Source organism: Mercenaria mercenaria, chromosome 15 (genome assembly GCF_021730395.1).
Source record: "Mercenaria mercenaria strain notata chromosome 15, MADL_Memer_1, whole genome shotgun sequence".
NCBI lineage: Eukaryota > Metazoa > Mollusca > Bivalvia > Venerida > Veneridae > Mercenaria > Mercenaria mercenaria.
This window is the reverse complement of record NC_069375.1, coordinates 20,704,514-20,719,876: the sequence shown is the minus strand read 5'-3', so window position 1 is coordinate 20,719,876 and position 15,363 is coordinate 20,704,514. Positions and strand designations below refer to the sequence as shown.

Genomic DNA, 15,363 nt, shown 5'->3' with positions numbered 1-15,363 from the left:
TGAGTCAAAACGTAAAAGCATAATTTCTTGGCCCCTGTAAGTAAGGCAACGTGCTGTCAGCTTGTATTATTAGAGATAAACAAAATTTGTCACGTTCATATAGACATTACTGAGAAAAGGAAACGTTTTTCCCATTTAGTGTAGCGAAATTTCTAGTTCCTTATAATTAGGCAAAGGTGCCATTACTGTTAGCGTTTATCGTTATAGATAATCAAGACTTGTTAAGTACAAAATAATACAAAATAAAATTACTTATATAATCGTCACGTTTGTAGATGGTCACACGGTCAATGAAATATTTTCTACTCAAATCAACCTCCCAGAAGGCATCCACAGTATTATATGTGTGAGCGCATGAACCATAGGCAAATGATAATCCACCATCCACAGCTCTGCTGGCATCTAAACCGGTATAAATGTCTGTCTGATAGGCTTTCTTTCGAAGTGCAACATTCTCTGACACAAGAATATATATGACGATAAAACAATTAATATATCAGAGCCACAGAAAATGCTATGCATTTTAACAGAAGAGAACAGAAGTTTGATATTGACTTAAGCATATAGCATGACATTACATGACAGTCTCAAATTTACAAAACATACAGTGTCATATTGTATACTTGTATACATTTAGTATTCATTTTACATTTGGCAATACAGAGATTTGAGAGTGATCACCTTTTAAAGTCGTATAACTTATTCATATTTGATGTAAAAATAAAACAAAATAATAAATAATATTACCTAATACTGCTAACTCAACTGCTCCAAAAATAAATGTATATACAAAAACAAGCAAAGCCGTTGAAAAGAGCATTATGTCCACTATATGCACTATGTTAAAAAGACTGTCGCAAACTATATTCAATATGAAAAACTAGTAAATTATATCAAATATGCGATGAATGCTTGACTACCTCATTGTGATGTAATCAGTATCCAACTTACAGGATCATTCTTCCGTTACCATGTAATAAAAATTAAAAGCCTCGGATGAAAGATAAACATTTAGTTGAATTATTGATGTTTTTTCATGTTTTTGTTTTTTGTTGACTTTAACATCGCACCGACACAATCATAGGTCATATGGCGACTTTCCTGCTTTGATTGATCTCGGGTGCCCATCCGTGCATTATTTCATTACAAGTGGGCACCTTAGTAGTACCATTGACCTTCCGTAAGCCAGCTTGATGGCTTCCTCACATGAATTATTCACCACCTTGAATGAGGCTCGAACCCCCATCGGCTAGGGGCAAGTAATTTCAAGTCAACGACTTTACCAACTCGACCACGGTGCCCCCCACATTATTGATTTAGAAGAATGAACTTTCATTTCACAAACTACAAAAACGCTTGTACGAATGCTTTGAAAACATTGAATAACACAATGACGTTATTTTTTATAAATTGCAGTATTAATCTTTACCGTTGAACTCTTCATGTGAGGAAGCCGTTCAGCTGGCTTACGGAAGGTCGGTGGTTCTACTCAGGTGCCCGCTTGTGGTGAAATAATGCACTGAGGGGCATCTGGGGTCTTCTTCCACTATCAAAGCTGGAAAGTCGCCATATGACCTATATTTGTGTCGGAGCGACGTTAAACCCAACCAAAAAAAATCTTTACCGATATATGTCTTGCATCATGGAAATAATGTAAACTATCAATTCAAACAGAAACGAATATCTATTAATACATCATGAAAATGAATATCAAGAGCCTCGGAAGGTCCATGAATATTTAGTTAAATAACTGGAGTAGACGAATTAAATTTCACATCAGAAACTATGCATTTTTGAACACTTTTAACATGGAAATACAAAATATAATAAAGGTACCTTTAATGAAAATGATCCCTGATTTATAAGGTATTTTACGTAAGTTCTGCTTTTTAAAACACTGGAAGGATAAATGCTGTCTATTGAAACTCATTATGTTAACTGACGAAATAAGCAACTTGCTGTTTTTCTGCAGATTTAATGAAATAATTCTTTGCAAGGTCAATTTAGGCTAAGAATGTGTTTCTGTGCGCTCAAATGAAGTCAATAGTAAATAGATCTTATTTTCCTATTTGTTTTCGCCATTTCGTGTAAAACGCGTGTTTAAATAACATATGTTCACTACTAGAAAGCATTAAAGCACGAAATGAGACGGTTTACATACTTTGGAGATTGAAAGAAAAAAATGTAATTGCGAACAAAAGGAAATACGCGTCCTTTTTGGGAAGCGGACATCCAACGACTTGTATAACAATAGGAACAACTCAACCCCCTATTTTTCTATTTGTTAGCCATTTGATAACATAAATTCCATCTTCTTCTTCTTCTTAGCGTTCACCACCTACACTGTCACATCTGATCCAGCCATGAAGGATGCCTTCGTTTTCAGGTCCTCCTTCTTGCCGTGCACTTTGGTTTTCATTGGGGTGCTGTTTGGCCACACACACTTTTTCTTGGTTTCCAAGACGTGGACATCTCTGCAGAATGTACTCAGCAGTTTGCTGCTCCAGGCCACAAGGGCACATCGGAGTGGGAGACAATATAAGGTTTGTGCACATTTAACGTGTTATGTTCTGTGCGAAGCCTAAAAATGATGACTTGTTTCCATCTGTCTAGTAGATGGTTATCATCCTTGGTGGCCTTGTCTTTGTCAGTGCTTTGATAATTGTCACCTTCTCCTCGTGAGTAATGGCATTTTGTGGCTGGTTATCTGTAGCTCCAAGCTTGGCTTATCTGTCTGCATTCACATTTCCAGGTACACCACAGTGTACAGGTATCCATTGTAAGGACAAAACTCTCGTTTTGCATAGACTGAACAGTGCCCTGGAGATGGATGTTTGTTTGGAATTTTCCGGTGCTTGGAGAACTGACAGAGCATCCGTGAAGATAACCACGTTGGGACAGCCCTCTGGAGACTCCTCAATGAGTTTAATAGCTTGTTTGATGGCCTCATTCTCTGATCTATAGTTGGTACAGTGCCTTCCGGTTGGGATACTATTTGTCCTTGATCTTCCCGAAATATACAGTATGAAGATGCAAGCTCCTACGTCTTTTATTGCAGCTGAGGCTGAGCCAATTGTGTACACCTGTGTCCATGTCTCTGACGTGTATGTGTCTTGATTCTTGGCCTGTGTAAAGGATAGTTTGGGCGTTTCATCTGAAGTATCAGGGGAAGACAAGGATCATTGGTATGTATAGTCAGGTTGGATTGGTCATATTTCCATGGTTCTGGTAGTTCTTGAAAAGTGAAGGGCGTAGTGGGTTGTCCATGATGCTTTGTAAAGGTTTTGTTGAGCGTCTTGGCTTCGTGTACAAAGCTGCCTCTTTTAAACGATTTCTTGTAAGCCCTTTAAGTTTGGCTTGCATGGGAATGATCTGGCAGGTATTGGTATGTGCTGGTTTGTACCAGGGTTTTCGACTCTCTTCTCTTGGCAAGTGGAGGGAAGACAGTAGCGTCTTCCATGGCCTTGATGGGTGTTGATTTCAGTGCTCCGGTGATGATTCTGAGAGCCTGATTTTGCACCTTGTCTAACCTCTGCTGATTTGTCTTGGCCGCTGTTATCCAAGCTGAGGAGCCATACTCTAGGATGGGTCTGATGGTCCAAAGGTATACTGTCTTGAGTATGTTTTGGTGTGCTAACAAGTTTGTACCAGCAAGTTTCTGTAGATTTGGAAGCTTTTTTCGTTCCTTGCTATCTGCATTGGTTAGATGTGCCTTCCATGTAAGGCGCCTGTCGAACGTTACTCCCAGTGGGGTGTCACAAATCCTAATATAGCCAGCACCTGTCAGCTTTGGTGACAGTAAAAACAGGGTTGTGCAGGACTACTCAGTGTTGACCTGAACACACCATTCTTCTGCCCAGGCTCAAAGTCAGTCTGTGACTTCTTGCATCCTGTAGTTAGCAGTTGTTGCATATTCCTCTGAGCACAAGAGACTAAATCATCCGCGTAGAGAGCAGCTTTGACATCTCTTGAAAGTTCAGTCACCAGATTGTTAAATTCCATGAAATAAAGTTGTAGAATAAAGTGTTATTCCATAAAGGTAAATAAGATCTGAAATGGGTTGTTTTTATATGAATCAAAGAATGATTTTAAGTACATGTATTGACATCAGAAAAATTTGTTCAATCTATGAAAGTATTACTTTTATACCTCTATTTTTGAGTTAAATACCGCTTAAAAATAATCAAATCAAATGAAAATTCTGTGTCATTTAAATTTAATCGTAAAATGTCATTCAGTTTAAAAGTCAGCACTGGTTCCACCACTCCATTTGTCTAAATTGTGTAACATGCGAAAGAAAAAGTTTCTATGATAAACAGAAAGATTTATTTTTTTCTCCGACAAACAGATATGAACGGCAATAAAGTAGGCTAGTCAAGTACATTTTTTTTTCAAAACTAACAGACGGAAGTGAAATCAATTTTCTGATAATAACACTATCTATCACGACGTAATTGATTCTGTCCCCATCCCAACACAACCCTTTCAATCAAGCCTCCGATCCATTTAGAAATACTTGCGTTTTAGAAATACTTGCGTATTCAATCCGAGTAAAATTTTACCATTTTGGTTGTATAGCAATTTAAATTGTTTTTGTTTCATAAAAATGTTGTCACTTCAGATCCATATTGGTATACTTTCTAGATTATCATCAATGAAAGACGTTTTTTTGGTTTATTTTTGCTATAAGACTTCCATGCATTTACTTCGAAGAAATGAAATAAAGAGGGGGCAATGAATTGTAAATAGTGGAATACAACTCATTTGTAGTCAGATACCCTTATATTGCCGCATTTCAGATACTGGTCTACAGAATTAGCATCCTGCTTTCCTCTTCAAAAAAACAACTAAAACATGCGAATATAAGTATGAAAATGTTGATTGTTTTGAGTTTAACGCCGTAGTCGAGTTTTGTAACGGCGGACATTTAACCTAACCAGTGTTCCCTCACCTGCAAATCTGTTTCCGCCAGTAACTACTAACTTCTCCATATTTATCAAAAGCGGAGGACAAATAATTGTAGACAAAATGTCCTTTATCAAATTGTCATGGAGAACATACGTCTGTCTCGGGGATCAAACTCACGGCCCCACGATCCATAGATCTGCGTCCTCCCTATTGAGCTAATCGGGAGAGCTAGCATGAAAAGTGTTCTATGTATTAAAATAAAGAAACAGTGACATCTTGGCCCAAAACTAACGCACACATCTGCTTTAAATGAAAAAATCTAATTTCATTTTTTTAAACTACAAGGACATCCCGAATTACTTCTATCACGCCTACAACTTACACCATATTTAGAAAAAAATTATACAACACATGATCCAAGTTATCTAACTATGAACATGGTCTTTCGGATTTGTTTAATCAGAGGAAAGCCCAATTTACTCTTTGCATCTTACTCAACTGTTACGATTTTAAATTTCCTCCGAAACGTAGAAGTCTTGGAAGTGTTGTTACATTTTCCGTTTCTTGAATGCAAATAGGTAGCTAAGAGTAAATGATTCGAAGCTGAGACATTAATGACTAAACAAGGAAGTTGAAATCATCTATGAATTACAAATTGACAGACCGGACACGAAATCGGACCAACGAACTAAGGAAGGGACAGGAAGACACTGCAATAACTTTATTATAGCTATGAACAAATGCTTAAACAGGACTATAATAAGCCAATTGAAAAGAAAAATATGTAAAAATCAAATCAAGACATAACATGTGGAAAGTAGTAACGACATTTTCTGTAGTGACATTACTAACAAACAGACGAATTTTTAGAAAAGTTGAAACCCACATTATTTCACAAAGCGGAATATGTTGGTATTACAAGAGATCTTAAGAGAACTATTTCTGCTGTCTGTATATATTTGTTGTAGTACTGTATTGGAAAATATCTAGAATAATGAGGAAATTAACGAAAATGACTAGAGGACTGTGGCATGTATAACTGTGTTGTCCTGTATTTGCAGGTAATATAGATTACTTTTCCATAACTGCAATGGAAAAAATAAAGAGGATTAGAACTATTCACTTTATAATTCCTCTCCGCAATTCGTCTGTTTTCAAGAACTAAAGATTTTTTTTAAACTTGATAAAAACTTGGGGAAAGATCATCAAATGAATTGTCCTGTTTAATTACTTTAAAATCTCACAAGCAGTTTAAGAGATGTCGTTTGGACAAGCTATTTCTTTCATTTGCGTGACACTGTTTTAAATTCTAGCCACCAGTTTCTTATAAATCATTTTCAAACTTCCCACTTTATATAGGTAAAAATGACTACTTCCCATTACAGCCATGTTATAAATTATGTTTTGGATAGGTTTTACTGGAAGGATATTCCACAAACGGATTGATCTTGCATCCTGTAAAATAGAAATTGGGATAGAACGGTAAATAGGACCGTAGGATCATATAGATGAGATGATGCTGGTCTGCATGTACTAGCATACGTTTGATTTTGCTTTGTTGGGTTTAACGGCTTATTTGCGACACAATTATAGGTCATATGGCGATTTTCCAGCTTCGGTGGTGTAGGAAAACTCCGGGTGGCCCCCGAGCATTATTTAATAACGGGCGGGCACGTACACATAGGAACTTCCGTAAGCCAGCTCAGCTGGATTGCCTTCTCACATAAAGAATTCAACGCCACATTTGAAGCCCGAACCTACATCTCGGAAGGGCAAGGGATTTGAAGTCAACGGTCTTAATCACTCAGCCACGGAGTCCCCAAATTGATTTTGTAATACACACCTAGGTAGTTGTGAAGAAACGGTGTTGTACTCTAATTTGGCAGTTTTGGAGTAGGTAACATGTTGAAAAGTTTAGCTTGTTTTGGCAATTATTGACACTTTTAACGATTTTGCATACATTTTAGCTTGGATGAAGTATTTGTCATTCCTTTGATGGTAAAATCAATTTGCTTAAGCGCTGTTTCTGTTAGGAAATAGAGTGATGCCATTAATTTTACAAAGGTTTAAAGACAAAACAGCTTGATATATTATTTTAATTTTATTTATAAGAAATCAATGCGAATTCACAATGCATGTAACAACGCTGGTATATCAAACAGTAAATACAAAACAACAAGCCATCTACAAGCACGAGATTGGATATCTTCAAGCAGGAGATTGGATATCTCATTTACAATATTTTCAAACAATTATGGCAATAAATGACATTTTAAATGAAACAAAGTAGACTGTATATATGTATACAATATTGTAATAAAGGAGCGTGGAATTGAATGTTTAATACAATAAATGCTCAATAACCATCACAGATCATAAGCAACACAAACTCTTCAGTGCTTAAACATATGTGTTACAATTTGATAAAAAATGGATTATTCTAGAAAATCACAGCTCCGTGTTGCGTCGATACGCTGATAAGTTTTAACAAATCAATACATTTTAATGAAATCAAACGAACGAGGACAATGGTACAGTCTAAAGATCGTAGTACTATATGTGATGTAGGTTTGCTAACACTTCAAACGTGCCTATATGACTGTGTCCTAGAATATTTATGAAGTATATGGATAGTAAATTTCCTTACAAATGTTGCTCTCAGAGATATAATTACTTTGATGCTGTAACTTTGGCAAAAGGACATGTGAAGATATGTAAACTTCTGGTGTATATATTTAATGTTACCTTGAGTGTATTAACAGCAAGTATTTAAATATTTCTTTACAAAGATTGTGCTTTTCGTCATTAGGAATATCATTGATCACTTACTTTGTTACATGTGTATCATTTATCTTTACTCAACTTTGGCAAAAGGACATGTAAGTATGTAAACTTCTGGTGTATATACTAAATGTATCCTGATGGTATAAACAGCAATATTTAAAATATTCTTACAAAGATTGTGCTTTTCGTCATTAGGAATATCATTGATCACTTACTTTGTTACATGTGTATCATTTATCTTTACTCTAACTCTAGATCTATTACTTTATTTATCTGTAACTTCTACCCGTAAAGATATCACTGCAATATATGTGGTCTATACTAGAAAAAAAGCAAAAACGCATTACACACTTAGAATTACTTAGAACGGATATTTACCTGCAACTATTTACAGGTCATTTCCAGCACTCAGTTTTTATAATTATTGAAATATACCAAGCATCATCAGCTTTAGACATTATCCAACACATTAGATGAAAACATGGACACTGAACTATGCCTGAATTCGTGAATAATTGTGCAGGTAAATGTAAGGACAAATATCCAATACAATAAGAGTGCCAGGCTTTCACAAAATACGCCCGTCTAAATATTCGGGGACGTCTCATAAAGGTAATAATGTTGGCGTTGCATGCCTTGTTAACCCTCTGAAAAAGAGTAAGATGGAATCAAGGTATTTGAGGGGATCAATGTGGGATGAAATTGACAGTTGGATCCAAACTGTTCGAACATGGCTCATTTCGCAGATTTCCAGTAATTCAAGGTCCATAATCCAAGAGTGTCTTGTGCGATTTGGGTGGTTATCGAACTTGGCCGAGATACTAGGCCCACAAACATTGTCATTTGGTTTGATGAAGATGGGATGAAAACTGTTTGACTTAGAGGACTGACATGCTTTGGACGCCGACCGCTCGCCCGCCACGGGTGTTCACATAATACGTCCCGCTCTTTCAGAGACGGGTGTATAAAAATTGCAATCAAAAAAGCAGCCGACCTCTAACGAAGCCCTTACAACAGTGTATATATAGATGAGTAAATGATCAACATCTACAATAAATTAAGAAAATATAATAGGATTATACGGAAGCATTCAACACAACAAAGCAAAATGCGGAGGTAAACTAAAGCTAAAGTCAACGTTAACGTAAACAAAAATTACTTTATTCTTACATGACCATGGGTTTGGAGCAAACATGTTGATGGCACAGCGAATATGTTTTTAATTAAAACTGCTTGTGTCATATATTGTCTAGTCATGAACTGTACATGTTAGATCTCCATAAATACACAAAATATGCTTAGACTTGCGTCACAAATGAAGAATTAAATGAACTTGTATAAAACTGTGTTACTGAATTTTGTTTGAAGATAAGACAGAACTTGACAATTCGTTGTTTATAAACGTTAAATAAGTTAGCCGAACTGGACCTAATTTAGGAAATCTTCTACACTTTAGTACAGAACATTTACGGAAGTTATAGTGAGAACAAACTCTTATAGAATCACCAAAGTCTTCCCTGTTTAAGTCGAAATTAGATTTTACTGGCATTCAGTCGTAGACCATAAACGTACAAGCTTACAAACTTATAAAGAGTTGACTTGGGAACATGGTGTCGACTCTTAAGTCTCCCGAGTGATGTTGTTTTTTCGGCACAGACAGTTCCAAGTAGGCGCCACGCAGTGTACTTTTATTTGTTGTATTTCCTTTGCTGTCTACTTTTTTTACTTTTTTTCTAAGTATTTTTGTAAAAGTGCAAATACAAAACATTTACCCATCCTTACAAACACTTATATATGGTTTGTTTCATACGTTCTTTAAACGTTGTATTTCCATTTAGTTTTCATTACTTACATAAAACATAAGCAGATAGTTTGGGTGCAAATTGGTGTTTTGTTTTCAAACGTAAACCATCTATTTATAAATATTAGCTTATATGAAAACATACTTCTTTAAAACGCAAACTAATCAGTCATGTTATTTTTGTGCATTCTCCTTGAATCACGGGGTGTATCCGACTGTAAATTGTTAAAGTATTGCATCAGTAAACGTCGTCTCTATTAGTTGTTATGTGATTTTAATTTATCAAACAATGTGTTATACATATAATGCCTGCGAATGATATAAACATTGTTCATCTTTGTAGTTGCTCTTTGTTTCTTACAGTGTCACTCAGTGATAGAACGTGGGTGAGCTTTCAGTTAATTTATCATTGTGTTTATTTTATCGCATATTGTTTACAGTAGAAAGTTCAAATACTTCTTAGAAAATACTAATCAGTTTGTTTGCATGTTTAGGCCATTGTTGTTATTTACTACTCCAGTAAATTTCGTAACGGCAGAATGTTTTATCCATTAAGTTTTGGTCTAAATGACTTTGTTTACTATTGTAACCGGTCAGATATTGTAAAGTTCTCAACAGAAAATGATTTGGTTGTCCTTAATCATTTTCTTTTTGATTCTACATCAGTTGTTTACGGTTATACGAGTACATAATGGACGTTTTGATTGACATGTTTTTGAAATTGCTAATAATTGTTAGAAATAATTGTAAACATGTTAAGGCGATGTATTTCGTGAAAACGGTATAAATACTCAGGGAAATGCTTATACAAAAGGACTGAATTATGGTTCTGCACTTTCAGATCGAAAATTGAGCCGTGCCATGAGAAAACCAACATAGTGGGTTTGCGACCAGCGTGGATCCAGACCAGCCTGCGCATCCATGCTGTTCGCTAACGGTTTCTCTAGTTGCAATAGGCTTTGTAAGCGAACAGCATGGATCCTGACCAGACTGCGCGGATGCGCAGGCTGGTCTGGATCCATGCAGGTCGCAAACCCACTATGTTGGTTTTCTCATGGCACGGCTCAAATGTTTTCTACAATGTAGAATTTGATAAAACCCAGTTTATTCAAAAATTCAGAATAAACTTAGAAAATTCAGTAAATAAAAAAGATTGCTTGATTTTTTGCTAGACAGATCTGAAACATTTGGACTTCACGCATGTTTTCATAATGGGAGTCTATGGGAAAACTTCAAATTTCATAACATTTTCGCAAATAGAATTATTTTTTCTACAAAGTAGGTTTATATGAAACTTCTCACAGTCGTAAATAAACATATGGTCTATAATGTGGTGAACTAAAGTCCGTGTGCTTATTTTTGAGATATTTGACTATGATAAAAGTGAACCGAACATTTCAAGCTAATTTTCAGATATTATTTTGAATTATATAACATATCAGACGTTTTAATATCATATTTTAACTTTAGAAAGAGAGTAACGGTACCACTGCAATAAATTTACTCGCGGGTTGCCATCGATTCATAAAATGATTTTCATTTACGTACGTCGAATCCAGGCTTTATTTTGCATTTCCCGGATAAATGACGTTACGCCATCACTTCTGGTTTATCAAATGTGCAGAACTATCTTAATAAGAGAGGGCGGAATAAGGAGTATAAAATTAAAGAATGATAATTAAACAAATATAGAAAATTTGGAAAGGATTATTAGAACTTTTCAGCTTTGAAGTCATATGGATCGATTCTAAGTATAGCTTATCTTGTAAATAAAACTCTGTGTGTTAAAAGCTGCTGACTTTTTACTCTATGTTACCTTGCTTTACTTAAATATTATGTGGAAAAGACAATGTATTACATATAGTTGTTTCGTTTCATTTATTTTCTGTTATTTGTAGAACACGGAATACAAGAAAATAATATGTCGCTGATTTAGGTATTGATCGGTAGAACCCAACTCTCGGATAATTGTTTTAGAGTATCTCGACAGAGCCACTTTACCATCTGGATGGTTTCCTGAGAGTTGGATACACACATTTGAAACTACAACAATCGACTGATTCTTTTAATCTGTGTAAAATATCTTAAGGTTTTCCAGCCATAATAACCAGTATTCGGAATTCTTAAGAGCTACCAATGTATTAAAATTATATGCATAGACACTTATATTTTTAAAAATTGAGTAAGTCAGATTCCAAATATATTCTATCCTTCATCTAGATCCCTAGATTCAAAAATCACTAAATCGAGATAATACAGGAATTATATAAGTAATAATTTCGTATTTATAACGTATAAATCAAACAGCATTGTACGTTCATGCTGTGAAATTTGCAATTGTTTGTGATTGTTAGGCTTCTAAAATGAAATTTGTTATCAAAAGGAAATTAAAAATTAACAAATATTATACTTTAAAACGCAGATGTTCATTACTTAAGTTATAAATAGTACAGTATTTTGTCAATTCTTCTTTTGTTTTTGTCCTTTAACATTCTACATTTAAAGGACTTTGATTTCGATTTTGTCCTTTGTGATAGAAGTAAATATGTCGTCAGTCTATCGACTTGAGGGTAATTGATACAGACCACATAGGTACAACCATCTATATGCTTACAAGCAGATATCTTGCTTCAAAATTCAACAGTTAGTACATATCAACTATATTCAAGATGGAAAACTGGGTATGGGGTAGAGAAATAGTCGGAGTGAGGGTATGTGGTAGAGAAATAGTCGGAGAGAAATAGTCGGAGTGATGGGGCATGTGGAAAAAAGTCAAGGACGAATATTCAACAGAGAAAGTCACGCTCAAAAACGAAAACTCATATTCATTTTGTTTTTATACAAACTGACTCCCCGCAAACATTTTGTATTTGGAAGTGTCCATCTTGTTCATTTATTAATCCAGCTAGGAAGTGTTACCTCTGGCAGATATTGATAACACCCGCCTGTCGTCTTACAGTCTAAAATTATTTGAGCATTTTCTTATTCGTTAATATCTAATGTTAGAATACAGAACAAAATTAAAGAAACAAACAATTTACAAAATGACATTTGTTATATATTGCTGACACTTAACTATTATAGACACTACAATTAGGTTTGTTGTGCTAAACGGAACACAATGTCTCTGCTGTTCAAATTACAAATATGAATCTTTCAGCAAATATTTATTAGCTCAATAGGGCTTCAAAGGTAGAGACCACCGACAAAAATTATTTAACTAAATTTGAGATTGCTGTCATTTTCAAGGTGGTCGACTTCGAATTCCAGAACTGTTTATGACTTTCTTGCTTAGTTGTGCCTTTAAAAGTAATAGTTAAGGGTAGATTTTCCAGAAGCACGGAGCACTTAAAACACAGCCCCAGAGCCATGCATTTGCAAAGTAGGCCCACAACAAAAGGAAGCCGCAACGGAAAAATATCACAGACGGGTTGCTTCAAAATTCCAACAAGTACATATAAATTTATGCCAAATAAAGACAGGGGGAGAAGATAGCGACAAGAGGCGGAAAGGGGTGGGGGAGGAGGCCGAAGGGGAAAGTAGAACAATGTGAATATAAAAAGGGAACGCCACGCTCCTTAACCACGGTTACACCACAACGTAAAGCACAACAGCACAGACACTCAGGCGAAGGGATATTGTTTTGGCGTTGTCCGTCCAGATGTGCCCGCGAAATGATGGTTAAGTGACTGCATAACGGTATTTTCTCTTTGATGTCATTCATTCCGTTCTGTTTATGTGACCTTTTTCTTTTTATGTGACTGTTAGAACAATAGAGAGAACAATGGGGGTGTCACATAAATACCGTCTCGTTGGGCACGTCCGTTTGTCCGTCCGTGCGTCCGTCCATCCGTCCGAAATTAAAAAGGCTTATGACACGTCTGTATCTGAAACGTCCTCTCTGTCTGTTCTGGGGGCTTTATCTCACATTGTCCCTCTGGTCAGATCGCTCTGTGTCTGTACTAGTAGAGGACGATTTCGCGCCCTGTGTGGCTGCAGTATATATAAAGCGCCTTTGAACGTGTTTATCATGAAAAGGCGCTCTATAAATCTGGTATAATAATAATAATAGTGATTCAAAAAGCGTTTAGACCTCAAATAACACGACCTTTATTTCCCTTGACCCATTAAAATAGAGATTCCCCCTTGATTTCTTTGAAAAAGATGCTTATAATAAAATAGGTTTCAGCTAAGATAACTAAACCTAACATGAATATATAAATATTAATAAGCATACGGCCTTTGCTCACACGTAATATTATACTCGATCCAGTAAATGCACAAATTTTCCCCTCAATTTGCATTAAAAATGAAAATGCTTATGATTCAAGAAGTATTTCAGCTAGAACCACCAAACCTCACATAATTATTAACTAACACATGACCATTGCTCACACATATCACTTTACATATAATTCAAACAGTACTTTATCAAGAATCACCAAACATCACGTAATTATTAAATAGCAGATTAGCACATCATCTTTGCTCACACGTAGAACTGCCCTCCCCACAACTTTTCACAGTATCTAAGTAACATATTCATGGATCTTTATGAAACTTTACACAAATATAGATCACTATAGGGAAGCGGTGAACATGCAATTTTATCTGCAATTTTATCTGGATTTCTTCATTAACCAGAGTTATTGCCCTTTGATTATTTTACGTTCAATAAAGTCCCGGCATAAAAAAGTAACTTAATGTATATCACTATAGTACGGTGGTGGATGCGTACCTTTCATCTATTAAATAACTGCAGAGTTATTGTCTATTTATTGTTTTAAAAATTCATTAATTCCAAAAATAAAATTCATGTTATCGATAAAAACCTTCATGAAACTTATAGGTCACTACAGAGCAGATTCTTCCCCTTGACTTGTAAAAATAATGGGAAATAACAAACCGTTGCACGGTCCTTTTGTACATAGCTTGTGTATATCTGCAGTTAAAACATCTTCCAAAATATACCCCCCCCCCTCATTTACAAAAACAACTTATATAACAAGGGATATAAATTTACTGAATTTGCTTGTCACGCCACCATTATGCGGTGGGGGTTATAGTTTTGGTTTTGTATGCCCCCGTCTGTCTGTCAGAGAACATTTTTATACATATAACCCAAAGTTTGTGGTCCAAAATAATTACACTTTATTGAAATGTTCTTCAACATCGTCTTAATTCGCAAATGTCTAGTAGCCCTGCGCATTGTCTGCTTAAATATACGTAGGTTATATGGACGTAATATCAAATGTTGAAGTGATGAAGTCTATAAGTAATGATTATGTTATTTGATATAAGCATAAACATTTCCAGATGTTTACACACATTTGAAGCAGCCTTTAAAGTATCACGAAGAAAATACATGTTTCACATTAATTAACTCTGATAAAATGACTCGATTAGGAAAACAAAAATACGATAAAGACACATGATCTGAATAGTAATGATTGGTTGCACTGTGAAGAGGCGGTAAAGACACATGATCTGAATAGTAATGATTGGCTGCATTGTGAAGAGGTGGTTCCTTACTTAAATATAACACTGGAAAACGTTCGTAGTCACATTTGTTAAATGCAGCAGACTAACCGATATGGGTAAGTTGATTTGAATTGCTGTATGTTGTATGTTTCTTCAGTTGTTAGTATAAACTTACGATTTAATTCAATATGTACTGGTATAACATTACAAATGAAATTCATAGCAATTTATGAACAACGAAATCAATGGAAATATTATCAAGGTAAAAATAAAAATAACACGTTGTAGGTGGGTATGCGTTATGACGTCTCATTAACGTATTTTGTACAGCAAAATTCCATTTTTTTTCAAATGCTTAAATAGCATAGCAACATTCTGGAATTTTACTT

General features: G+C 35.4%; 1 protein-coding gene across 1 annotated transcript in view; it reads right to left on the bottom strand.

Moving 5' to 3' along the window:
* Window positions 1–2,726: 2,726 nt before the first annotated feature.
* LOC128548726 (uncharacterized) overlaps window positions 2,727–15,363 on the bottom strand; it is a 59,475-nt gene continuing 46,838 nt past the window's right edge. Inside the window, exons 2-3 of the mRNA XM_053524110.1 lie at window positions 3,404–3,764; window positions 2,727–3,125 (exon numbers count right to left, since the gene is read on the bottom strand). Coding sequence (XP_053380085.1) covers window positions 2,727–3,125; window positions 3,404–3,764 — 760 coding nt within the window. The remainder of the gene's footprint in view (window positions 3,126–3,403; window positions 3,765–15,363) is intronic.